This window comes from Rhincodon typus, chromosome 25, assembly GCF_021869965.1.
Source record: "Rhincodon typus isolate 14 chromosome 25, sRhiTyp1.1, whole genome shotgun sequence".
Lineage (NCBI taxonomy): Eukaryota > Metazoa > Chordata > Chondrichthyes > Orectolobiformes > Rhincodontidae > Rhincodon > Rhincodon typus.
In genome coordinates this window covers 12,635,700-12,661,588 of record NC_063356.1, presented here as the reverse complement: position 1 = coordinate 12,661,588, position 25,889 = coordinate 12,635,700, and the positions used below count along the sequence as shown (strand labels likewise).

Genomic DNA, 25,889 nt, shown 5'->3' with positions numbered 1-25,889 from the left:
TAATGATCACCAGTCACTCCAAAGGGGTTTACAACCAATGAGGCACTTTTAAAGTGCTTTCACTGTTCTAAGGGAGGAAACACAACTGTTGATTTGTGCACAGCAAGCTCTCACAAAGGGCAGCGTGGCATTGATGTCTCAATATCAGTGTCAGCCAATGTCTCCAGCATCGAGGCACTGGTCTTGGTTAATCAGTTACACTGGGTAGGCCACACCATCCTCATGCTTGACCCAGAACTCCAAAAGCAAGCTCTCCACTCCAAGCTTCATTATGGCAAACAGTCTGATTAACAGTCGATTACTTAACTTTTTTTTTCTAACACTCTGCTGTTTCCATATTGTTTTAGCCTCTGCTCATCAAACCTGAACTGATTGATGTGATATGTATCTGAAGAATTACAGACAGTGCCCATACCCAGCAGCGCTATCAGTAAGTATCTACAATGTTGACTGTTCCCTGCCAGATTCAGCAATCTAAAAAACTAGGCAAGTTGCCAGGCATGTAATAAACTCTTGTGAAGGGACATGATCTGCCTCATAATAGGCCTTTCACAGCCTGTTACCAAGGCGTATAGAATTCTGTGATCTTTGTAGCCTGGTGCCTGGGTTGGTGAAATTAGAAACCAAATATTGTAGGCTTTGACATTGATGTGACATGTTCTGTGACAGAAAAGCTCCTGGGCGGACAACATTGGCAGGAATTAAGCTGCAGTTTAAGGGGAATCAACTTGGCTGTTTCTGTCTGGGAGGCTGGGACTGTACAAGCTTTCAAATTACACACTCCGGGCTGCACTGCATAACGAAATGTGTAGTGCTCCAGCCAACACATTGTGTAATTCATCCCCGAGCGTTACAGATGTGCTACAATACATGCATATTAGATAAAGTGGTGCTGAACATTTTGAAATATGCTTTTGTATGTTGGTACCCTATTACAATTTTATACTCAATATACTGATCGCCTTCAGTCCTCCCAAGGGCCCTGTATGTATGTGAATGTAGACGCTAAGAGATGTCAGGCAATTTTTCATCCAGGGAAGAAGGCAAATGTTCCGTGAATTCCCTGACATATAGACACAAAATGGAGTCTCACCTTAAAATGTGGCCTCACAAAATGGAGTCACTAGTTGAACTGAATGCTGGGAAAGGACTTCAAAGAAAAGACCTCAGGATATCCCAAAGTACTTTGCTGACAGTCACATGCTTCTGAATAAGAACATCAGAATCAGGAGCAGGAGTAGGCCGTTCAGCCCCTTTGAGCCTGCTGCACCATTCAATAAGTTCATGACTGATCTGATTGCAATCGACATTCGTCCCTACCCCAACAACCCTTTGCTCCCTCGCTTTACAAGAATCTGTCTCCCTCCACTTTAAACTCTGTCAATAATACCATGTTTTCATAATCTGAAACGCTCATCATCCTAAGTTAGCTGTAGCTCAGTTAGTAGCACTCTCACGTAAGTTGTAAGGTTCAGGATATGTATCTGAGACTAAGACATGAGCTTGAGAATCAGGGTAAGTACTCTAGTACAGTACTGAGACTCTGCTTCCACCACCCTTTCAGTCCAAAGACTCACGACCCTCTGAGAAAATAAAAACACCTTAAGTAGGCGAGCCCCGACTGGTCAAACTTGATTTCCATTTCACAAAACCCCATGTTGACTCAGCCTTAAACTTAGCCAAGAGCTTTGCTATAACCTGATTAATAACTTCTAACGGATTCTGTATGAAAAATGTTCAACCAACTGTCCAAAAGTTTTGTGTTTTCTGCCTCACTCCCTTTTTGAATGAAGGAGTTACATTCACTATCTTCCAATCTCATCCAATCCAGAATGTAGTCACCAGGAAATGTGGCAGCCAATTAGTGCACAGCAAGCTCCCACAAGCAACAATGCAATCACCAGAAGTTTGCTTTTAAGTTATGATGACAGAGGAATAGTTGTTGACCAAGACACAAGAGAGAACTCAGAGATAGTAGGAATGGCCGATGCTGGAGTCGGAGATAACAAGGTGTAGAGCTGGATGAACACAGCAGGCAAGGCAGCATCAGAGAAGCAGGAAAGCTGAAGTTTTGGGTCTGGACCCTTCGGAACTCGCCTGCTTTTTAAAAATTCTTTTATAGGACGTGGGTGTCACTGGCTAGGCCAGCATTTATTGCCTTCCCCTCGTTGCCCTTTAGAAGGTGGTACTGAGCTGCTGCCTTGGACAGCTAGTCAGTATGATGTAAGTAGATCCACAACGCTTTTAGTGAGGGAGTTCCAGGATTTTGATCCAGTGACAGTGAAGAGACAGTGATATACTTCCAAGTCAGGTTGGTGAGTAGCTTGGAGGAGAGGGTGGTATTCCCCTGTTTCTGTTGCCCTTGTTTTCCTCACTGGTAGAGATCACAGGTTTGTAAGGTGCAGTAGAAGCCTGATAAGTTGCTGCAGTGCATCTTGTTGACTGTACACAATGCTGTTACTGAGTGTCGGAGATGGACGGAGTGAATATTGACAATGGCTGTTATTGAACAGTCTACAATGAATAAGTATTACTACGATAGAAGATGTGTTTTCTTCAAAATATTGAGGCAAATTTATCCAGGGTGGCCCAGGGGTTAGCACTGCAGCCTCATAATGCCAGGGACCCAGGGTTTGATTCCACCTTGGGGCGACTGTCTGGTAGGAATTTGCACAGTCTCCCCGTGTCTGCATGGGATTCCTCTGGGTGCTCCAGTTTCCTCCCATCATCCAAAGATGTGCAGGTTAAGTGGATTGGCCATGGGAAATGCAGGGTTACAGGGATAGGGTAGGGGGGGATGAATCTGGTTGGGATGCTCTTCGGAAGGTCGGTCTGGACTCGATGGGCCGGATGGCCTGCTTCCACACTGTAGGGATTCTATGAAAATGCCATGATTGTTTTACTCGTTCATTTATTAATATGCTGTAAAGATAAGATTCTATCTTTGATGCAGTGAAGTGAGCGAATTTTTAATGGTGCCCAATATTAATAATAATTAGAAATGCAGTCTGTTGAATAATTCTCCCAAATTGCATATCCAGGTAGACCTTGTGCAAATGAGATGAGAAGTCAGAGAAGCTCCTGAGATTTATAACTGACACCTGTAAACCACATCAGCAGTTGCTGTTTTGTTTGTAATTCACTCATGGGACATGGGACATGGGCATCGTTGGCTGGGCCATCATTTCTTGCCCTTCCCTGGTGTCCCTGAAAAGGTGGAGGTGAGCTGCCTTCTTGAGCCACTGCGGGTTAAGCGCTTTAGGTAAACGCACAATCAGACAGTTGCCGTTTCTAATGCCCAGCTCATTGCCAGGTGATCTGTCCAGTTTAATCTCATTTTTTCAGACTATGTAGCAATGTCACAACTGAGTGGCTTGCTGGGCCATTTCAAAGGGCAGTTTAGAATCAACCACATCGCTGTGGGCCTGGAGTCACATGTTGACCAGACCAAGTAAGGATGGCAGATTTCCTTCCCTGAAGAACTTGAGTGAACCAGATGGGTTTTTCCCTTACAATCAAAATGGTCATCATTACATTTTTAATTCCAGATAGTTATCTTTTAATTCCAGATAGTTATCTTTTAATTCCAGATAGTTATTGAATTCAAATTCCAACATTTGTCATGGTAGGATTTGAGCCCCGGTCCCCAGGACATTACCTGTGTCTCTGGATTTGTAGTCCGGCGATAGTACTGTTTGTGAGAGGGCCATAAATGTGACAGAAGTGACCAGCTTAGACCAGAGAGAGCAGGAGGAAACAGGACGGCTTCACAAAACGTTAGGAAGTGCCAACTGAGCTCAAGATATTTCAGCATGCTGGGAAAGCAGGAATGGCACAGTTTGGGACAGTGTGGACTAAAGTGATTGGTCTTTTGTGACCAACACATTTGGACATATAAAAAAATGAGAAGAGCCTGAGGAGAAATCTCAGCTTGTGTGATTGCTGGCTGGAGCGCTAGCATCGATTCATTGAAGAAGCTGAAAGAGGTAGAGATAGTTGGCTGTCATTCTGTTCTGTAACCTAGCATGCGACATGTGAACTGTTTGGGACTATTGAGTTATTGCTTTAGCCAGATAATGATCCTTTGCTGTGTGCTAAGAAAAGGTTTGCTGTGAACAATTGGTATCACGGTTGAATTCTTTGAAATGATGATGCTTCTGTATAGGGATAGTAGGAACTGCAGATGCTGGAGAATCCGAGACAACAAGGTGCAGGGCTGGATGAACACAGCAGGCCAAGCAGCATCATAGGAGCAGAGAGGCTGACGTTTCGGGCCTAGACCCTTCTGTATACCTCAGTTTTGCATCCTTCGATCGCCTTACTAACAAAAGTGTGTGGATCTCAACCTTGAACGTGCCAATTCCTCTAGCAGCATGGCATTTTGGGAAGAGTATTCAACAGTTTTGTTACTGTATGTGTGAAAACAGTGCTTCATAATCTTCTAATCCCCCATCAGGATGGTCTCAGGGCTGTCTGCTTCTTCCTGGAAAAAAGGCCTGAATCATCCCCATCCACCACCCTCCTCTGCCTGGCTGAGCTCATCCTCACCCTCACCAACTTCTTTTTTAACTCCTCTCACTTTCTTCAGATCTAAGGAGTGGCCGTGGGTAGCAGCAGTGGCCCCCGTTATGCCTGACTTTTTGTCGGGTATGTGGAACATTCCTTGTTCCAATCCTACTCCGGCTCCCATCCACAACTCTTTCTCCAGTACATCGGTGATATCATCGGTGCTGCTTCCATCTGTCATCCGGGATTGGAAAAGTTTATCCATTTCACTTCCGATTTCCACCCTACTGTTACATTCATCTGGTCCATCTCTGACTCCTGCTTTCTCTTTCTTCGACATCTCTGTTTCCATTTCTGGGGATAGGCTGGCCACTAATATCCACTATAAACCCACTGACTCCCACAGCTACCTTGGCTATATATCCTCACACCTGTAAAAACTATATTCCGTTCTCTCTGTTCCTCTATTTCCATTGCATCTGTTCTGAAAATGCCAATTTCGACAAGGGAGCCTCCGAAATGTCCACCTTCTCCCTCGATTGAGGATTCCCCAGCACCATAGTAAAAGGGTCCTCAGTCGGGTCTGACCCATCTTCTGCACTTCAGCCCTCACCCCCTCTCTTCCATCCCACAACTACGATAAAGCCCCCCCCTTGCCCTCACCTACCATCCCACCAGCATCAACATCCAGAGGATCATAAGCTGCCATTTCCACCACCTCCAGCGAAATGCCACCACCAGACACATATTCCCCTCCCCTCCCTTGTCTGCCTTCCTCAGGGACTGTTCCCTCTGGGACACCCTGGTCCACTCCTGCTTCACTCTCAACACACTCCTAGAGCCCTACGGCACCTTCCCCTGCAACCGCAGGAGGTGTAACACCTGCCCATTTACCTCCTCCCTCCTCAGTATCCAAGGGTCCAAACACACCTTCCAGGTAAACCAGTGTTTTACCTGTACTTCACTCAATCTAGAAGAAAAACAGAAGTTGCTGGAAAAGCTCAGCAGGTCTGGCAGCAAATGTGAAGAAAAATCAAAGTTAACATTTCAGGTCCAGTGACTCTTCCTCAGAACTGATGGTAGCTAGGAAAATGTCAGTTTATATGCAGAAGATAGGGTGTGGGGAGGGGATAAGGAGTAAATGATAGATGGGGATAGAGCCCAAAGAGAGAGAAGAGCAGTTGGACAGACAAAGGAGTGGATAATGATCTGGCCAGGAGGGTGAATAGCTGTTAATGGAGACTGTTAGTGGCTAACAATTGGTAGTGTGTAATGGCAGGCTATGTCATAACAAGGCCTGGTGTGTGAGGTAGGGGGCTGGGACATGGGAGAGTTTATGCCCTAAAATTATTGAACTCAATACTGAGCCCAGAGGGCTGTAGAGTCCCCGAGAAGAACTGAGGGGTTGTTCTTTCAGATTGCGCTGAGATTCACTGGAACACTGCAGCAAGCCAGAGACAGAGATCTTGGCCAGGGTGGTGTGTTAAAGTGGCAGGAAACTGGAGGCTCAGGGTCTTTTTTGCGAGTAGAATGTAGATGTTCTGCGAAGCAGTCACTCAGTCTATGCTTCATTTTCCCCAATGTAGAGGAGACCACATTGTGAGCAGCAATAGCAGTAGACTAGATTGTGAGAAATGCAGGTAAAGTGCTGCTTCATCTGGAAGGTATGTTTGGGCCCTTGGATACTGAGGAGGGAGGAGGTAAATTGGCAGGTGTTACACCTTTGCTGGTTACGGGGAAGGTGCCGCGGGGCTGTGGGGGCGTGGGGGAGTGGGGGGGTGAAGGAAGAGTGGACCGGGATGTCCCAGAAGGAATGGTCCCTGTGGAAGGTGGACAAGGGAGGGGAGGGGTATATGTGTCTGGTGGTGGCATCTCGCTGGAGGTGGGGGAAATGGCGTCTTGATGATCTTCTGGATGTTGATGCTGGTGGGATGGTAGATAATGAAAAGTGGAACCCTATCGTTGTTGTGGGAGGGACGAGAGGAGGTGAGGGCGGATGTTCAGGAGGTGGGTCAGACCTGGCTGAGGGCCCTGTTGACTATGGAGTTGGGGAATCTTGGCTGAGGAAGAAGGTGGACAACTTGGAGGTGCCCTTGTCGAAGTTGGCCTCATCAGAACATATGCAACGGAGGCGGAGGAACTGAGAGAATGGGATAGAGTCTTTACAGGAAGCGGGGTGTGAGGATGTATAGTCCAGGTAGCTTTGGGAGTCAGTGGGTTTATGGTGGATATTAGTGGCCAGTCTATCCCCAGAAATGGAAACTGATATAAACAGAAGTTGCTGGAAAAGCTCAGCTCGTCTGACACATCTGTGAAGAAAATATCGGTGCCGAAACGTTAACTCTGATTTTTTCTTCACAGACGCTGCCAGACCTGCTCCAGCAACTTCTGTTTTTGTTCCTGATTTACAGCATCCGCAGTTTTTTAGGTTTTTATGGAAACTGAAATGTTGAGGAAGGGAAGGGAGGAGTCAGAGATAGACTGGAGAAGATGAGGGCAGAGTGGAAATTGGAAACGAAATTGATGAACTTTTCCAATTCTGGATGAGAGAGGGAAGCAGCACCGATGATATCATCGATCTATCGGAGAAAGAGTTTTGGGTGGGGCCCGGAGTAGGACTGGAACAAGGAATGTTCCCACGAAGAGACAGGCATAACTAGCGCCATGCAGGTACCCATGGTCACCCCTCTGACTTGAAGAAAATGAGAGGAGTTAAAAGAGAAGCTGTTGAGGGTGAGGACAAGTTCAGCCAAGTGGTGGTGAGTGGGGACAGTTCAGACCTTTGCTCCAGAAAGAAGCGGAGAGTCCTGAGACCATCCTGGCGGTGGGTGGATGTGTAAAGGGATTGCACGTCCATGGTAAAGAGGTGCCTGGAACCGGCAAACTGGAAATTCTGTAGCTGGCGTAGAGTGTCAGAGGAATCACAGATGTACGTGGGCAGGGGCTGGACCAGGGGAGAAAAGACTGAGGCAAGGTAGGAAGAGATGAATTCTGTGGGGCAGGAGCAGGGTGGGTCTGCCCAGACAGTCCTGTTTGTGGATTTTTCGAAGGAGTTGGAAGCGAGCTGTGCGGGGCTAGGGGACTATCAGCTTGGAGGCTGTAGAGGGAAGATCTCTAGGTGAAATGAGGTTAGTGACTGTAGTAGATACGATGGCCTGATGTGCCATGGTGAGGTCATGGTCCGGCGAAGGTAGAAGGAGGTATCTGAGAGTTGGCGCTCAGCCTCTGCAAGGCAGAGGTCAGTAAGCCAGACTACAACAGCACCACCCTTATCGGCTGGCTTAATGACAAAGTCAGGGCTAGATCTAAGTGCACGGAGTGCAGTCAGTTTGGAGGGAGATAGGTTGGATTTTGTGAGGGGGTGTGGTGTTCAGAGAAATTGAGGCGACCGATATCACATCAACAATTCTCAATGAACAGATGGAGTGCAGGTAAAACGTCAGAGGGAGGGGCCCAGGTGGAGGGAGAGTATTGGAGCTGGGTGAAAGAGTTTGTGGGACAGGGAAAGGACTCTTGTGCAAAGAAATGGGCATGGAGGCGAAGACAACGGAAGAAGAGTCTGTGCCCGAAATTCGTTAAGGTGGGGATGCAGAGTGATAAAGCTGAGACCTTTGCTGAGTACAGAACACTCAGCATCAGAGAGCAGAAGGTTAGGAGGGATGGTAAATACCTGTCAGGAGGTGGGTTTGGGGGAGGGGATGGAGTCAGAGGGAAGGGGAGGAGAGGAAGGTTCCAGAGGCCCATGGGTGTCTCTGAGTTGTTGCATCTTGTGGGCCTTGATGCTTGAAAGGAAAAGAAAAGGTTTCTGGTTAAAATGACGAATGAGGATGAAGTGGAACCCCGGAGTGGTACAGCCCTGAGCCAGTCTGATGCGATGCTGTTGGAGAGAGATGTCAAGAGTGTGCACGTGACGCCACATGGCACTGAGCGTGGATCTCAGGATGCAGTGAGAGCAGCTGTCTGTGGAACATTGAACGTTATGGAGATACCTGTGATCGTCGCTGGATTCAGAGCATGATGGATTCACTCAATCAGTTGCATTCACTGCTCACAATGTGGTCTCCTCTACCCTGGGGAGACAAAGTGTAGACTGGGTGACCGCTTTGCAGAACACCTACATTCTGCCTAAAAAATGAACCTGAACTTCCAGTTGCCTGCCACTTCAACACACCACCTTGTTCTCTGACCAACATCTCCATCTCAGGCTTGCTGCAGTGCTCCAGCGAAGCTCAGTGCAAGCTGGAAGAACACCACCTCATTTTCTGCTTGGGAACCCTGCAGCCTTCTGGACTCAATATTGAGTTGAACAGCTTTAGGTCTTGAGCATGTTTTCTCATGCTTTCCCCCAACCCACATACCAGTCCTTGTTATCATGAGCTGCTACTACACAGAACCCATTGTCAGCTACTAATAGGCCCCATTAGCAGCTATTCATTCTCCCAGGCTGGTCTTTGTCTCCTTTGTCTGTCAAACTGTTTTTCTCTCTCTTTGGGCTCTGTCTCCACCTATCATGTACTCTCCCTCTTCTCCACCTTTGGCTTAAATATCAACCTTTGCCTAGCCTCTACCAGTTCCAAGGAAGGGTCACTGGACCCGAAACGTTAACTTTGATTTCTCTCCAGATGCTGCCAGCCCTGCTGAGCTTTTCCAGCAATTTCTGTTTTTGTTTCTTCCTAATCTTGTCACTAAGTAGCTTGGTTCATATTCTGAAACTGTCTCCTCTTGATCTCCAGCCCCGTCACCTACCCCAGAGGTAATGGTTTACTCTGTGTACACTATTTAGATTCTTTCCATATGTCAAACACTCCAATCAGACCAACCTCTCAAATCTTTCACACTCGAAGAAACATGAGCCAGGTTTGTACAACCTGCCATTGGAGTGTGATCCCTCAAACTGCAAAGCGTCAGTAACCTGTGGCCCTCTAGGCACTGTCATTTTTACAGAGATGCAGTTGGTAAAACTGCATTTTTTGTTGTAGTTTGAGGCTGTGTCCGTGTATATTTACATTAAGCCCTGTGTTCTTTCCCTGTTGCACCCTCTCTCTCTGTCCTGCAGTCTCATAGCCAAGAGATGGAGTTAGTCTATAGAAGATGTCTCCAAAGTGATCGTGAAGAGCATGCTCAAACTGGACACAGCGAAAGTCTCCCTCTGGTTCCCGACCAGAGACAAAAGGAAAAGCAAACTCCTCATTGCAAAGCTGGCAGTGATGAGAATGGCAAGGAACGCGGACGTGACATCGGTGAAAAGAGTGTCCGATCAGCAATGCCCAGCAACCAACAGGAGCGGGTAATGTTAAAGTGTCGAATTTGGGACAGGGTGACAGTGATGGGCCTGATGGGCTGGAATGACTAAATAAATGACTCGATTCCCAGGTCCACTTAATGTATCAAAGAGTTTATTGTTTTACAGCAGTGGAGAGAGAGCCTCCAGCCAGCCCAGGGACTTCTCCACTGGAGGAAAAGGAAAACATAGAGTTACTCAGAGATAGTAGGAACTGCAGATGCTGGAGAATCCGAGACAACAAGGTGCAGGGCTGGATGAACACAGCAGGCCAAACAGCATCATAGGAGCAGAGAGGCTGACGTTTCGGGCCTAGACCCTTCATCAGAAAAAGGGGAGGGGAAGGGGGTTCTGAAATAAATAGGGAGAGAGTGGGAGGCGGATAGAAGAGGGATAGAGGAGAGGATAGGTGGAGAGGAAACAAACAGGTCGAAGAGGCGGGGATGGAGCCAGTAAAGGTGAGTGTAGGTAGGGAGTTAGGAAGGGGATAGGTCAGTCCAGGGAGGACGGACAGGTCAAGGGGGCGGGATGAGGTTGGTCGGTAGGAGATGGAGGTGCGGCTTGAGGTGGGAGGAGGGGATAGGTGGGAGGAAGAACAGGTTAGGGAGGCAGGGACGAGCTGGACTGGTTTTGGGATGCGGTAGGGGGAGGGGAGATTTTGAAACTTGTGAAATCCACATTGATACCATTGGGCTGCAGGGTTCCCAAGCGGAATATGAGTTGCTGTTCCTGCAACCTTCGGGTGGCATCATTGTGGCACTGCAGGAGGCCCAGGATGGACATGTCGTCTGAGGAATGGGAGGGGGAGTTGAAATGGTTCGCGACTGGGAGGTGCAGTTGTTTATTGCGAACCGAGCGTAGGTGTTCTGCAAAGCGGTCCCCGAGCCTCCGCTTGGTTTCCCCGATGTAGAGGAAGCCACACTGGGTACAGCGGATGCAGTATACCACATTGGCAGATGTGCAGGTGAACATCTGCTTGATGTGGAAAGTCTTCTTGGGGCCTGGGATGGGGGTGAGGGAGGAGGTATGGGGGCAGGTGTAGCACTTCCTGCGGTTGCAGGGAAAAGTGCCGGGTGTGGTGGAGCTGGAGGGGAGTGTGGAGCGGACAAGGGAGTCACGGAGAGAGTTGTCCCTCCGGAAAGCAGATAAGGGTGGGGAGGGAAAGATGTCTTTGGTGGTGGGGTCGGATTGCAGATGGCGGAAGTGTCGGAGGATGATGCGTTGGATCCGGAGGTTGGTGGGGTGGTACGTGAGGACGAGGGGGATTCTTTTTTGGTTCTTATTGCGTGGACGGGGTGTGAGGGATGAGGTGCAGGAGATGTGGGAGACACGGTTGAGGGCGTTCTCGACCACTGAGGAGGGGAAGTTACGGTCCTTGAAAAACGAGGACAACTGAGATGTATGGGAGTGGAATGCCTCATCCTGGGAGCAGATGCAGCTGAGGCGAAGGAATTGGGAATAGGGGATAGCATTTTTGCAGGAAGGTGGGTGGGAGGAGGAGTATTCTAGGTAGCTGTGGGAGTCGGTGGGCTTGAAATGAATATCGGTTTCGAGGTGGTTGCCCGATATGGAGACAGAGAGGTCCAGGAAGGGGAGAGAGGTGTTAGAGATGGTCCAGGTACCCACTCAGAGATAGTAAGAACTGCAGATGCTGGAATCAGAGATAACAAGGTGTAGAGCTGGATGAACACAGCAGGCCAAGCAGCATCAGAGGAGCAGGAAAGCTGATGTTTCGGGTCTGGACCCTTTACTCAGCCCCTTTTTGGCTTGCTATTATTTAACAACTCATCCAGCTCCCCTGGGGGTTGTAACATTATGGGAATGTGTGATGAGTGTGTGTTCAGACCCTTCCTTTCTCTCCTAGGATCAACACCAGACTTTTGAGCGACCTTGAATGGAGGCTTCTCTCAGTATTCCTCGTGGTAACACCTTATCTAACTGTCTGTACACAAGCAGCTCCATCTGCTTCTGTTCCACAGGGCCCGTTGTATACATTTCACAAGACCATTTGTGTGTTATCTTAATCCAGTTACCTTGGATATACAGTCTCTCCTCCATATCTGCGAGAATTCCATTCCTGAAAACCCCTGCAAATGATGAATTTGCAAGTGCAGAACTTAATAACTCCCCGGGCCCCAAGATTATGACTTGCGGTTTTTTTTGGGGATAAAATAATAAATGTTACTGACATTATGTTAATACAGTCGGTTCTGCTACAACGTGATAGATGTGTTCCTGTGCAACATCGCGTTATAGAAAATTGCGCGATAGAAATAACAGGGTCTATGGGAAAGGTGGTGTTGGGGCAGACCACCAAAAAATATCACTCAAACTTGCTCAAAAATCACTCAAAAGCCTAACACAAAGGATTGTACACTGCTGACCTGTCTTCCAATGTGGGTCAAATAGAAATAGTGAATACGGTTATGAGACTAAAACTCACTCCCTACCCCACCCCCTCCCTATTTTCTGCATATACACCGACATTTTCCCAACTACTATCAGTTCTAAGGAAGGGTCACCGGAAACGTTAACTCTGATCTTTTTTTACCTTTACCGATGCTGCCGGACCTGCTGAGCTTTTCCGGCAACTTCAGTTTTTATTCCATTGTTATGAGACTCACTTAAGAGGCGATGTGATTTCAGCTTCTGAAACCCATGCACACGGGCTGTTAGCTCATTTAGCAATGTCTGCCTAGTTCAATACACTTGGTTGTGTTGATAATGTTACGCTGTTCGATTCTGACATGGTTCATTACGAATTGGGAGAGGTTAGTTTATTTTGGGTGTCGCACTTTCCAAACTGTGACTCTGACTGTGGAACTACGTAAACTACCAAGAACATATTAAAAAAAAATGCACGGATGTACAAAAGTTGAAAGGGGAATCTGTTTAATACGGCGACTGAGGAGTTGTCGGCCAAAACTAAATTTATTTACCGATCTACTTTGCTCTGTGCTATTGACTTTTCAGCGAACACGATTTGTTTGGATTTGTGTATTAGTCACTCACTAAGTAACCTCTCTAACCCTTTGAGAAATTGTTGCTGTTGTTGGTTCTCCAGCTGTCAGATGGAGAGGCACATCACTCTCCTGTAAAGAGAGAAGATAAATCTCCTTGCTTGGAAGTTAGAGCACTGATAGTGGATTATGTAATGGTTAAAAGACTATAAAATTTTCATGTGTGTGTGCCTGTGTTAGTCTACAGTAGAATTCAGTCCTGTGGAGATTATGAATATTATCTTAACCCTTTCTTTTGTTTTACACTGACAGAAAAATAATTGTTCTGCTAATGATCCCGTAAAGGCTGCAAAAGGGAAAGTTCACCAACGGTGCGTAGGATGAAGTCTTTCGCGGTTGTAAAATTCTGTTGCGTTTTGCGGAGCAGCCTTGAGATCTAGCAGACCAGCGATTAACTCATTCTCCACGGTCCCCGGGAGGAATTGTGTGGCCGTCTGGTCGATACAGCACTCTTCCTGGGGCGAGAAAGGTTGATTAAAAATGACACCAGAAATGAAATCTTAGGATGATTGTGAAAGATTGAACAGGCTGGGGCTCCAGGACCCAGAAAAGAAAAGAGAGGACTGAGGCCAAGAGGATGTCAAGAAGTTGTTTCACGTGATGTGGGAGACCGGGACGAGGGGCTGTAAATGTAAGGCAGAGATGAATGAATCCAATTAGGAATTCAGGTGGAGCCCAGTTGCCAAGAGAGTGGTGAGAATATGGAACTCACTACCCTAGAGAATGGTTGAGCTGAATAGCTTTGATGCATTTGAGGAGAAAGCCACTTAAGCATATGAGGGAGATGGGAAAGAAAAGGTACAATTACAGCATTTAAAAGGCATCTGAATGGATAAATGAATAGGAAGCGTTTAGAGGGATATGGGCCAAATGCTGGCAAATGGGACTAGATTAATTTAGGATACTTGGTTGGGATGGACGAGTTGGACTGAAGGTCTGTTTTTGTGCTGTACATCTCTATGACTCTATTCTGTTTGGTGATCAAGAACAGTGGGGTGGGGGGAGGTTTCATTGGGAGACACTGGCCCAAATCTGTTGAACACTATTTCTGTACTCTACATCCTAAGTCAGCTTCCAACCTCACTGAGTGGGGAGGCATAGAATCGAGCTCAGAGCTGATTATACTCCAAAACTCTGACACGTTTGTGGGGATAGGATAAAACATCAAGAGTTCAAAAAAATTGTACACAAAGCAAATCAAGGAAAGCTGATGTGTAAAGTAAACATAGAAAATGCTGGAGAAACTCTAGTAGAATCTATGAAGAGGGTATCAAAGTTAATGTTTTGCTTCCAAAAACAGCATTTTCTGTTTTTATTTCAGATTCCCAGCATTTGCTTTAATTTGATGAGTAAAACTTCAAAGGTAAATCCACATCATAGAGTGACAAAAGAATGGTAGTTGGGGGAAGAGTCCTTGAGTTTTTTTTTTAACTGAGATACTTTAATTCGTTCCATTGCCCTCCAGTACTAGGGACATAGTCTGAGGAGTAGGGCCGGACCGTTCAGGAGAGATGCTAGGAAGCAATTCTGCGCACAAAGGCTGGTAGATGTTTGGACCTCTCTTCCACAAATGGCACTGAATGTTGGATCAGCTGTTAATTTAAATCTGAGAGAAATTTTTTTTGTTACACAGCGGTATTAAGAGATATGTGCCAAAGGCACATATGGAGCTAGGCTACAGATCAGCCAGGATCTCATTGAAAGGTCAAACAGACTCAAGGGGCTGAATGGCCTACTGTTGTTCCTATGTTACTGCTACAAAAATGAGCAATGGTTAGTTCATCAGTGGTTTTCAGTTTTGGCCGGCTTGTCTAGAAAGAACATGAAAGACAACAGGTTGATCTCAATTATTGGAAGTTATGAGAGCTAGCCTGTGACTTTACCTCATTGTAGGCTACGAGAAATTTAGAAGAGTTTTTGAACAAACTTTGAATAAGTTCAGTAGGGTGAACAGGGAAAGGCTATTTCCCTGCCTATCGCATCATTCACAAGTGATCATCAATCTAAAGTAGTATGAAAATGAAATATAATGGAGACGGCTTTACACAGAGTTGGTGAACATAGAATCATTTTACCAGTTAAGATCAAGAATACAACTTTTCAGGAAGTAATGGATAAATATGTTATAGAGAGAATTGGCACAGATGGGCTGACTGGCCTTATTCAGGCTGTAAACTTGAGTCATCTTATTGGGTCAGTCACCTTCGGTATTCTGGGATACCTGTTCCTATATTAGGTCTCGTCACAGTTTTCTCTCCCTCTCCCTCTCTCTCTCTCTCTTCTTACTTGCTGTTTTCTCCCGCAGGCTCTGCACCCTTCCTTAGAGGTCATGTCCTTGTCCAACCATGAGCCACCAGCACATGTTCAGCATGGCTCACTGCATTGCATTTGGGACTGGGAAAACCTGGTCCATCAGGTTGGGTTCCCCAGTCTGTACAGAGTTAACTGCACACCACACGGGCCTTTTCCAGTGAGGCTGCCAACTGCTCCCCTTTGTTCAATAAAAAAAATCAAAAGGAAGGGAGGAGGTGTGGGAGAACCAGCAAGTGGGTTGGTGAGGAGAGGACACAGATTAAAATAAATGTTGAAGTGACCAATGGGGAGATGATGAGGGGGGAGGGGATGTACTTTGTGACCTGGAACATGCTGCGTGAAAGAGCGGTGGAAGTAGATTCAAAGGAATTGCAAAAAGTTCAAAAAAAAACCTGCGAAGAAAAGAGCAGGGGGTTTGCGACTAATTCAACAGCACGGGGAATAGAATGTAATCAGTAGCTCTGCCAAAGAGCCAGCCTGGGCTTGATGGACCAAATGACCTCGTCTGCTGTGTTTTTGTATGTAATGAGTGGATTTAATCCTTGGCCATTGGTCCAGTGGCTGCACACTTTGGTAACGTATGACCGTGCTGTTTGTGGATTGAGAGTTGTGCCCTGGCAGCAGCAACTTACTTAGGCAGCGCCGATAACGTTTTTTAGAATCGTAAAGTGCTTCATGGAGCACAAACCTGTATGTGGGCGAGTCGCGAAAGGCCATCTTCATTAGGTCGGGTGGTCAAAAGCTTAGACATGGAGGTAGGTGCCCCTGATCAGTTTTGGCAGAGATCAGGAATAGGGTCTAACTGGAAGGCAGGATAAATGTCTTTTCGTCAGCTGCTGTTTGCTTAGTGGTCTGTCTTTTTTAATGCCCTTGGCCACAGGGAGAACAAAGACCACCCGATTTATGAAAGAAAAAAGCCCTGTCCACCTGAGAAAACCATCAAATGTTGCAATGATTCTTCACACAAGAACCAAGAGAGTGCCCCAGTGAAACCTCTGTCATCCCAGAACACCGAGCAAGGTGAGAGACAGTTTCCATTTCTCTTGGTATTTGTTTACCGTGGCTCAGTTTGCTGATTGTTTCTTGGTGGTGTCCACTGTGGCTTAGCACATGGTATCCAACTTTTTCTTTGTACTACAGATGGTAGTGGGTTCAAATCCCACTCCAAGAGACCTGAGCAGAGTCAGGGCTGACATGCAAAATGCTTCATGATTGAATGTGTTGTCTTTTGAATGAGGCCCTATCCAGCTGGGGTGGATGTAAAAGATCGCGTGACAGTATGCTGAAAGAGAGTGTGAAAGTTATTTCTGGTGTCCTGGTCAATATTTATCCCTCGATTAACATCAGAATGAAAAAGCACAGATGACCTGGTCATTATCTTGTTGCTGCTTGCAGGTTCTTGTGAGTAATGGTAGGCAACATTTCCTTTCATTTCCTTACTGGCTGTGTCAGCCTCTGTGAAATTTGGCATTCTTGCATTCATCCCAATGACTGAAAGCTGAAAAGCTTCAACAAAATGTCTCTGTTTTTCTGCAATGTCAAATTTGCAAAAGTTGATTGAGCAATTAAACATGCCTTGCGCATTTGCAATTGCTGTGTTTTGGACTAAGAATGGCACTTGTCCACACCCTCTAAACCTGAAATTTCCAACCCCTTCATTGCCCACCTTCACTGTTACCTGTAGACGGGTATTCTCTTCCCATTCTGGTTTAACTTTGGATCCCAATCCTCTTTTCCTCCACTGTTCTCCACCCATTTGCTTCTTAACCTCTCTGCGTCATAAGTACCCCTCGAAATATATCACTCATTCCACTCACCCCTTCTTCAGTGTCCGTAGTTTGACCTGTAAAGTGTTGGGGGGTGTTTAGTTGCGAGTGGCTCTGTCTAAATGTCAATTATTACTCTCTGTGGAGTTCTGCTGCGATCAGCATAGTTCGTCTAAATTATTACCTGCTTTCAGACTGTCCAAAAATTGTTCCAGATGCAGTGCCAAGAGATTCTTCAACGCTGCCAAGTTCATCAGTTTCAAAGAAGGTAAGGAAAGCTGTTTGCAGCACACTGAAGGTCGTATTGTCTTGGAGATCGGTTTTCCTTGTGAAATGCAGCAGACTCGATATTTCAGAACTTGACTCATGGGCACCACCTGCTGACGGGAGAGAGCAAACGGGGCTTGTCCTAAACTTTGCCTTTTGACATGGTCTCCTGTTTTTTTTCCCCTCTGGGAAGGTCATCTTTTATGGAGTCATAGAATCGTAGAGATGTACAGCACGGAAACAGACACCTCGGTCCAACCCGTCCGTGCCGACCAGATATCCTAAATCAATCTAGTCCTATTTGCCAGTGTTTGGCCCATATTCCTCTAAACCCTTCCTATTCATATACCCATTCAGATGCCTTTTAAATGTCTCCAACACTTCCTCTGGCAATTCATTCCATATACGCACCACCCTCTGCGTGAAAAAGTTGCCCCTTAGTCCCTTTTAAATCTTTCCCCTCACCTTAAACCCATGCCCCTCTAGTTTTGGACTCCCCTACCCTGTGGAAAAGACTTTGGCTATTCACCCTATCCACACCACTCATGATTTTATAAACCTCTATAAGGTCACCCCTCAGCCTCTGACAAACCAGGGAAAATAGCCCCAGCCTATTCAGCCTCTCCTTGTAGCTCAAACCCTCCAACCCTGGCGACATTCTTGTAAGTCTTTTCTGCGCCCTTTCAAGTTTAACAACATTTTCCCGATATTCGCAGGCTGCGATGGTTGCTAATGTTTTAACATGGAATGGTAGGAACTAGATTGGAGAGAGTTATTCCAGCCACAGGGTTTGGGATCCATTACAATCCTGCGCCACGATGGAAGGTAAAGTCTGAAAGAAGGGACCATGTAAGCTCAGAGGGAGCATATTGAGGGTTTGAGCAGAAGTGATAAGCTTCTGCATTTAGTTATTAGTATTACAGAACCCAAAGAGGTGCCTGTAAAGAGGTCTTTTCACTCCGAGCTTAACAAAGACGTAACAAAAAAAGAAGCTCTGGTGTCTATAGTGACTAATAACTAATTCAACAGTCGCTTCTCCCTGAAGCTCTGGAACTAGCAGCTGTAAGTGATGACTACTGTTGGTCCTCCCTCACAGTAAAGTCTTTACTATTTTACTTTTAATCCCCTGCTGTTTTTTCCTGCCTGTTCTGCTCAAGTGCAGTCATATTCTCTTCCGATGCAACAGCTACTTGCACTTCTATAGCGCCTTTGACATGGCGAAACATCCCCAGGCATGTCACAGGAGCTTTATCAAATAAGTCTGGTAGAAACTGACACCGAGCCGCTGGAAGAGATTTTGGGGCATCTCTGACCAAACATTTATTCAAAGAGGTAGGTATTAAATTGGCATCTTCAAAGGAGCCATGAGAAACAGGGAGGTTTTGGGGATGGAACCAATGATTTGTCATGCAGTTTTTGTGATGCTTTATTTAATCCTGTAATTTGTTGGGGCTTGGGGAAATGGTAAGTGAGTGAAGTGTCCCACTCGTAGTTTTAATCTACCTTTCCATTTTGACGTGCTGATTAACCCATGAAACTTCTTCAGCTCTTTCGGTGTTTTCTTTAATCCAAACGTTTTTCATGTTTCCTGTCTTCAGGAGGAAAAGTCAGAAATCCATCTGAAAAAGATTTCCGCACAGACTGTAGAAAAAAATGCTCCGGGAACAAGTTCCACTGCCCAAATTCCTGTCCGAATTACTCCACGGGTAAGATTAAAAAATTAGCTTTAATGAAAATGCTTTTGTTTTCGATGACAGGATGAGTAGCTGGGAGAAAAGCAAAGAGGCAGTATACTTACCTCAGCGTCAGAAGATGTATGTTCAAGTACTGACCAGACACTTGAGGGCAGAAAATCAATAATCTAAGCTGCTACTGTACTGAGGTAATGTTGCACTCTTATGTGTTGAACAAGGTATTAAACCTTGGCTCAGTCTGTCTTCTCAGGTAGACAGTGTTGAAAAAGTAGAGCAGATTATTTTTTCCCAATATTCTGGTGAGCATTTACTCTTCAACCAGCATGCTGTCAAAACTGCTTTTATTTTTAGAATTATAGAGTCATAGAGCCATACAGCATGGAAACAGGCCCATCTGTCCATTCAGTCCATGCTGACCATGTTCCCAAACTAAACTAGTATGACTTGCCTGTGCTAGGCCCATAACCCTCCAAACATTTCTTATTCATGAACTTACCTGAATGTCTTTTAAACATTGTAACTGTACCTGCAACCATCACTTCCTCTGGAAGTTCATTCCACACAGGGACCACACTCTTGTGTAAAAAATTACCCCTCCCTGTCTTAAAATCTTTTTCCTCTCATTTTTAAAAATATGCCTCCTAGTTTTGAACTCCCCCACCCTAGGGAAAAGACACCTGTCATTCACCTTATCCATGCCCCTTATGATTTTATAAACCTCTTTAAGGTCACCCCTCAATCTCCTACGCTCCAGTGGGAAAAGTCCCAGCCTTTCTAGTCTGTTTTTATAACTCAAACCCTCCATTCCCAGCAACATTCTGCTAAATCTTTTCTGAACCCTCTCCAGCTTAATAATAAACAACCAACCTGTTCATTATCCGATACTGTTAGTACGAGCCTGGTGTGCACAGTTTGGCTACAGTGCTTCCTTTATTAAAACACTGACTACATTTCAAATGTACTTCATTAGCTGTGAAGTTTTTTCAGTCTGTGTGAGTTTGTGAAAGATGAGACGGAAATGCAAAGATACATATATCGGAAGCAAAACCTTGCAGATGCTGGCCATCTGAAATAAAAACAGGAAGTGCTGGAGAAACTCAGCAGCATCATTGGACAGAGAAACACAGTGAACGTATCGGGTTCTGTGACTTTTCTTCAGAACTTTGATGTACCTGTACATGCACCTGCTGGATGAAGAGCCAGCGTAGGGCAGCACTAAGCCGTAGTCTTGCTGATGTGCTCTTTTTTCTCAGAATGTGGTGTTGCCTGTACCAGTCTTCACATGTTGAGAGTATATGTTGTGTTGTTTAAGAACAGTGTACCCTTTTTGATTTTTCTGTCCCTGTCTGCAGAGACCTGTTGGGACTGCTTCTCCTGCTTTCCCGGGTCAGTGTCAACTTGCGCTGTGCAGACTTGGAACAGATAAGGGCTGGCTGACTCAGAGGATCTTGCAGCACAGACGGATGCCATTCTGCCCATTGTGCCTGTGGCAGCTCTTTGAAAGAACTCTCCGATCAGAGTCATGGAGGTCTGCAGCACAGAGAAAGGCCATTCGGCCTACCCTGTGACACCAGTCAAAAACAATCACCTAACTATTCTAATCCCACTTTCCAGCAATTGGCCCATAACTTTGCATGTCTGGGCGTCACCAGTGCACATCTAAATAAAGCAGCCCAGCTTGATTCACACCACATTCACAAGCGTCTGCTGCCTGACTCTCAGTCGCAGTAGTGTGCACCTGTAGTGATGCACTGTAGAAATTCGCCAAAGATCCTTCGCATGTTCCAAACCTATGACCAATTCCATTCAGAGCGGCACCACCACCTGCTAGATCCTCTCTGAGCCACTCGCCATCCCGACCTGCAAACGTATCATCCATTCCTTCACTGTCGTTGGGCCCAAAATCCTGAATTCCCTCCCTAAGGGCATTGTGGGTCAACCCACAGCACACAGATTGCAGCTCACCATCACTTTCTCAAGGGGCAACTAGGGACGAGTAATAAATGCTGGCCCAGCCTGCGACGCCCACGCCCCAGGAGTGAATAAAAATGTTATGAGGTTTTCTGTCTCTACTGCCCTTACAGGCAGTGAGTTCCAGGTTCCCAATACTCTGAGTGGAAGAAGTTTTTCTCCCCTTAATCTCCTGCCCCTCACCAAAGGCAAAGTTTTTTCCTGTGTACCCTGTCTGTGCCCTTCATTATTTATAATTTCTAGAATTTTATACATCTCCTTATTCCTGCTCCCATGCTGTTTTGTTGGACCCTTGTAAACTTCTCTTGTTTCTATTCACTTGTTTTTAAAAAAATCTCCTCTCTCCCCTCTGGTTCTTTTGCTGGTTAATTTCCAGTCATGTGTCCTGATAATCTACCCTCCTGCTCGCGGATCATTTTTCCTCATACATTCTCATCAAGGTCCCTCATAAGACCTTTGATTAAATCCCAACCCCTCCAACTCTTCTGTGCTCTAAGAAAGACAAGACTCAGCTTCTCTAGTCTCCTCATGTAACTTAGATGTTCACCTGCTAACATGGACATTGCTGATTTTGGGATTGCATTTCTGCAATACTGCAGTCTTTCCACGGGATGGTGATAAAGGCCCTTGGAGCCCACAAGGTCCACACAGCGGTTTATTTAAACAATCTGAATTTAAACAGTTTGAGGTTTTGCTGCGCACTGTTTTGTCAGTGATCATGTTGCTGATTGTGGTGTGCCTTTAATAGGATCAGTAACCTTTTGCTTTGTTTTAAAACAACTCCCTTTTCTGCATTACACTGGTTCATGCAAGAGATTTCTGCCAGTGTTTAACCAGGAGAGATTAAACCTGTGCACCTTAATTATCTTACTTTTGTTTTTGATCCATATGTTAGCCAAAGTAGGGGAACATAGGGAGGGAGAGATCTGGCCAAATATTTGTTTAAACCGCAGCAAGTAGCTACAATCTGGAATGCGCTGCCTCATCAAAGCATATTCAATAGTAACTTTCAAAATGGAAAGTTCATGAAAGGAAAATATTTTCTTCCTTCATTGTTTTTATCCATTTAGAAACACACAAAACGGGAGCAGGAGTAGGCCACTCGGCCCTTCGAGTCTGCACCACCGTTCAAAATGATCACGGCTGATCATGCAATCTCAGTATCCCATTCCCGCCCTCTCTCCATACCCCTTGGTACCTTTAGCCACAAGGGCCATGTCCAGCTCCCTCTTGAATATACCTAATGAACTGGCCCCAACAGCTCCCTGTGGGAGAGAATTCCACCGGTTCACAATTCTTTGAGTGAAGAAATTCTTCCTCATCTCAGTACTGAATGGCTTACCCCTTATTCTTAGACTGTATCCTCTAGGTTTGGACTTTCCCAACATCAGGAACATTTCTGTTGTATTGTGCTGAGTGATGGGACTAGCTAGACCTGACCTCTGTGTTATGTGATCAGTTTAAGGATGTACTTACACACCTTTGGAGCAGGTGGGGTTTTGAACCTGGGCCTCCTGGTCCAGGGTAGGAACATTACCACTGTGCCACAAGAGCCCACTGCCTGCTGCAAAAAAAAACACTCAGCAACAAGATTGTTTGCATCTTTGGAAGCAGTGTGTGCAAAAATAGGTGCATGGCACTAACTGACCAATGCTGGGGTGGCATGGTGGATAGCATTGCTGCTTCATGGCGCCAGAGACCCAGGTTCGATTCCAGCCTTGGGTGCCTGTCTGTGTGAAGTCTGCACATTCTCCCCGTGTCTGCGTGGGTCTCCTCTGGGTGCTCTGGTTTCATCCCACAGTCCAAAGATATGCGTGTTAGATGGTTTGGCCGTGCTAAATTGCCTGTAGTGCCCAGGGATGTGCAGGCTAGGTGGGTTAGCTGTGGGAAATACCAGGTTACAGCGATGGGGTGGGTCTGGGTGGGACGCTGCTGACCAGGGTTTTGTGGCCTGTTTCCACACTGTAGGGATTTTATGATTCTTTCATGATCAGCTGAATATGCTTCTCAGTACTCCATCTTTCTAATAATATTCTATAATCTGTATAACTCTGTAGGTGAAGGTTAAATGTACTGTCATTGTGGCTTTCTGATCTGCTAACTCTCTTTAAAAACAAATTTTAAACAAACTTTGACTGTGGGAAATAGTATTTAAATTGGCCATGTTAGCAGATGGATGACACATAGGTTAGTATGACTTTCCACTGCAAACTGCTGTTAACCTGATTCAGTTTAAGTGGGTTTTAAATTCGTCATTGGGTCATCAAGAAATTACAGCATGGATGGAGGCCATTTGGACCATCATGGTGGTGTTTTTTGATTGGGCACTCGTGCTTAGCCCCATATCTCCGCCTTTAGGTCAGAAGTTACTTCATTCTGAAGCCTCCCAGTGAAGTGGGAAATGAGCCATCAGTTGTTTACTTTAATACTAGATCTTTTTGCAGAAAGGAATATCATAAATCCACATTGGGGCCTGAACTTTCATCCAGACAGAGAAGGTCTCGGGCCTGGCCAATATGGCGCTGGAGAAAAAATTCTGCAACCCTTGCCAAGAACACAACCCCCGCTCCCCCATTTTTCAAAATGGGAGTAGGCGGTGCTGGTTGTAGCCTACATATTAAAGTGTTAAAGTCCAGCTGCCTTACGGCAGTCCCAATTTCTATAACTCAACTTCAAAACAAGAATTGTGACTTTTAAATCTTTTTAAGATGAGGATGAAAGCCACATGATTACCTTTGGTAAGTTAGTGTTCCCTTTTGGAGAGGTAGGATTAACTTTGGATAGTTTCAAGGAAACCTTTGGGACACGTTAAGTGCCCTTTGAGATGGAGAAAAATAGATGTGAATGTTTGTGAAAAGTTGATAAATTCATTGGAACCTTTAAGCTGTTTGGATCTATCGAGCTGTCAAGGGATTTAAATCTCCTGGCTTTTAGTTCTTTTGGAAAAAAAAACACTGTCTGCACTGTAAAGAAACCAGTGCTTTCTGTTTCGCTCTTATGAGTTGACATAAGCCTGAGAGTTATCATTTTGGGATTTGTGCTCCATTAATGATTTCACAGCTTATTAATTGCACAGCAGGGTGCCTGCTGGCTTGTTGTTTGATTTCCACCTCTAAACATTTATCTTTGAAGTATGGCTGCATATACAAATGATTGTTTACATAAGGCTGGAGGCCTGTGACCAGTGCCTTACAGGCCTTCATAGCGAGAGGATTAGAGTATCGCAGTAGAGATGTCTTGCTGCAGTTATACAGGGCCTTGGTGAGGCTACACCTTGAGTATTGTGTGCAGTTTTGGTCTCCTAGTCTGAGGAGGGACATTCTTGCTATTGAGGGAGTCCAGTGAAGGTTCACCAGACTGATTCCCGGGATGGTGGGACTGACATATGAGGAAAGACTAGATCGACTGGGCTTGTATTCGCTGGAATTTAGAAAAATAGAAACATATAAAACCCTGATGGGACTGGACAGGCTAGATGTGGGAAGAATGTTTCTGATGTTGAGGAGGTCCAGAACTAGGGGTCACAGCCTAAGAATAAGGGATGAGTCATTCAGGACTGAGATGAGGAAGAATTTCTTTACTCAGAGTTGTGAACCTGTGGAATTCTCTCCCACAGGAAGCTGTTGGGGCCAGTTCATTAGATATATTCAAGAGGAAGTTGGACATGGCCCTTGTGGCTAACAGGATCAAGGGGTATGGAGAGATAGCGTGATCAGCCATGATCATATTGAATGGTGGTGCAGGCTCGAAGGGCTGAATGGCCTATTCCTGTACCTCTTTTCTGTGTTTCTACGTTTCGGTGTGTACCGCAAGGAATGTTGCTGGGTCCATTGCTTTTCGTCATTTATATAAATGATTTGGATCTGATTATAGGAGCAACAGCTTGGCTAGGGAAGCAGCAAGTTCTGGAGCACAGGCTTTCAGTACTATTGCTGGAGTGTTGTCAGGGCCTGAAGCCTTTGTACTATCCAGTACTGCTGACCATTTTGTAGAGTCAGCTTTCACCACTTTTTCAATCAATGTTGCAGTTCCTGAGAATTGTGCGAGAAACGATTTCCTGATCTTTCCTCAACATCCTTTGCCGATGATTCTCTTTATTCTTTATTCTTTCATGGTATGTGGGTTTTCTGGCATTTGTTGCCCGTCTCTAATTGTCCTTAGCTGAATGGTTGGCTTGGCTATTTCAGAGGGCAGTCGAGAGTTGACCATGCTGCGATGGGTCTGGAGTCACGTGTAGGCCGGACTGAGTAAAGATAGTTTTTCCCTTAATTTGTCCATGAAAGACTTTCATCGTCTTGAAATCCTCTATGGGGTCACTTCTAACCGTAGTGTGTTGCAAGGTGAACATCCTCAATGTTTCTAACTTCTCTCCAAAACTGAACTGTGAAATTCCTGGCAAATAAACTCTTGTGAAGTATTCATCACATCCAATGGCTTGTGCACATTTCCAGTCCTGGCATCACAACATATTGTGCTATTATGTGGCAATTTTGTGAATTATTTTAAATATTAGCTTTATTTCTAAGCCTTTTGTAACCAAAAATTTGTAAAACTGTGAACTAAATAAAACTTTGACACCCCTTTAATTTACTCCATCCTTTGTCACTGCTTTCTCCCTTCCTTATGCAGCCACTAACACAGCAAGAAGAGGTGATGGCCCAGTGGTATTATTGATAGACTGCTAATCCAGAGACCCGGTAATGTTCTGGGGATCTGGGTTCAAATCCTACCATAGCAGACAGTGGAATTTTGAATCCAATTAAAAATCTGGAGTTAGGAGTACACTTGAATTAAAAGAATAACCATAAGATCACTGCCCACCTTTAGGGGATAGAACAGGTCATTCTTACCCAGGTCTGGCTTACAAGTGACTTCAAACCCACAGTAATGTGGTTGACTGTGCCCTCAGATCAATGAGGGATGGGCAGTAAATGCTGGTTCAGTGAGCTATCGTTAGTCATGTGACTTTAATTGTAGCCCATAGTTACTCAGGTCTGTGTGGTTTGTATCCTCCGTAATGGGCTTCCTCAACCAGGCCAACATGGAGGCACTGATAACCCTTGACCAGATG

At 45.6% G+C, this 25,889-nt stretch overlaps 1 protein-coding gene across 1 annotated transcript in view; it reads left to right on the top strand.

Annotated features, from left to right (window-relative positions):
- Positions 1-25,889, top strand: part of LOC109915636 — a 94,521-nt gene that overhangs the window by 42,214 nt on the left and 26,418 nt on the right. The window contains exons 4-9 of the mRNA XM_048611817.1: positions 348-430; positions 9,563-9,793; positions 13,060-13,118; positions 16,001-16,140; positions 17,081-17,154; positions 18,752-18,859. Of these exons, the coding sequence (XP_048467774.1) occupies positions 383-430; positions 9,563-9,793; positions 13,060-13,118; positions 16,001-16,140; positions 17,081-17,154; positions 18,752-18,859 (660 nt within the window). The 5' untranslated portion in view covers positions 348-382. The remainder of the gene's footprint in view (positions 1-347; positions 431-9,562; positions 9,794-13,059; positions 13,119-16,000; positions 16,141-17,080; positions 17,155-18,751; positions 18,860-25,889) is intronic.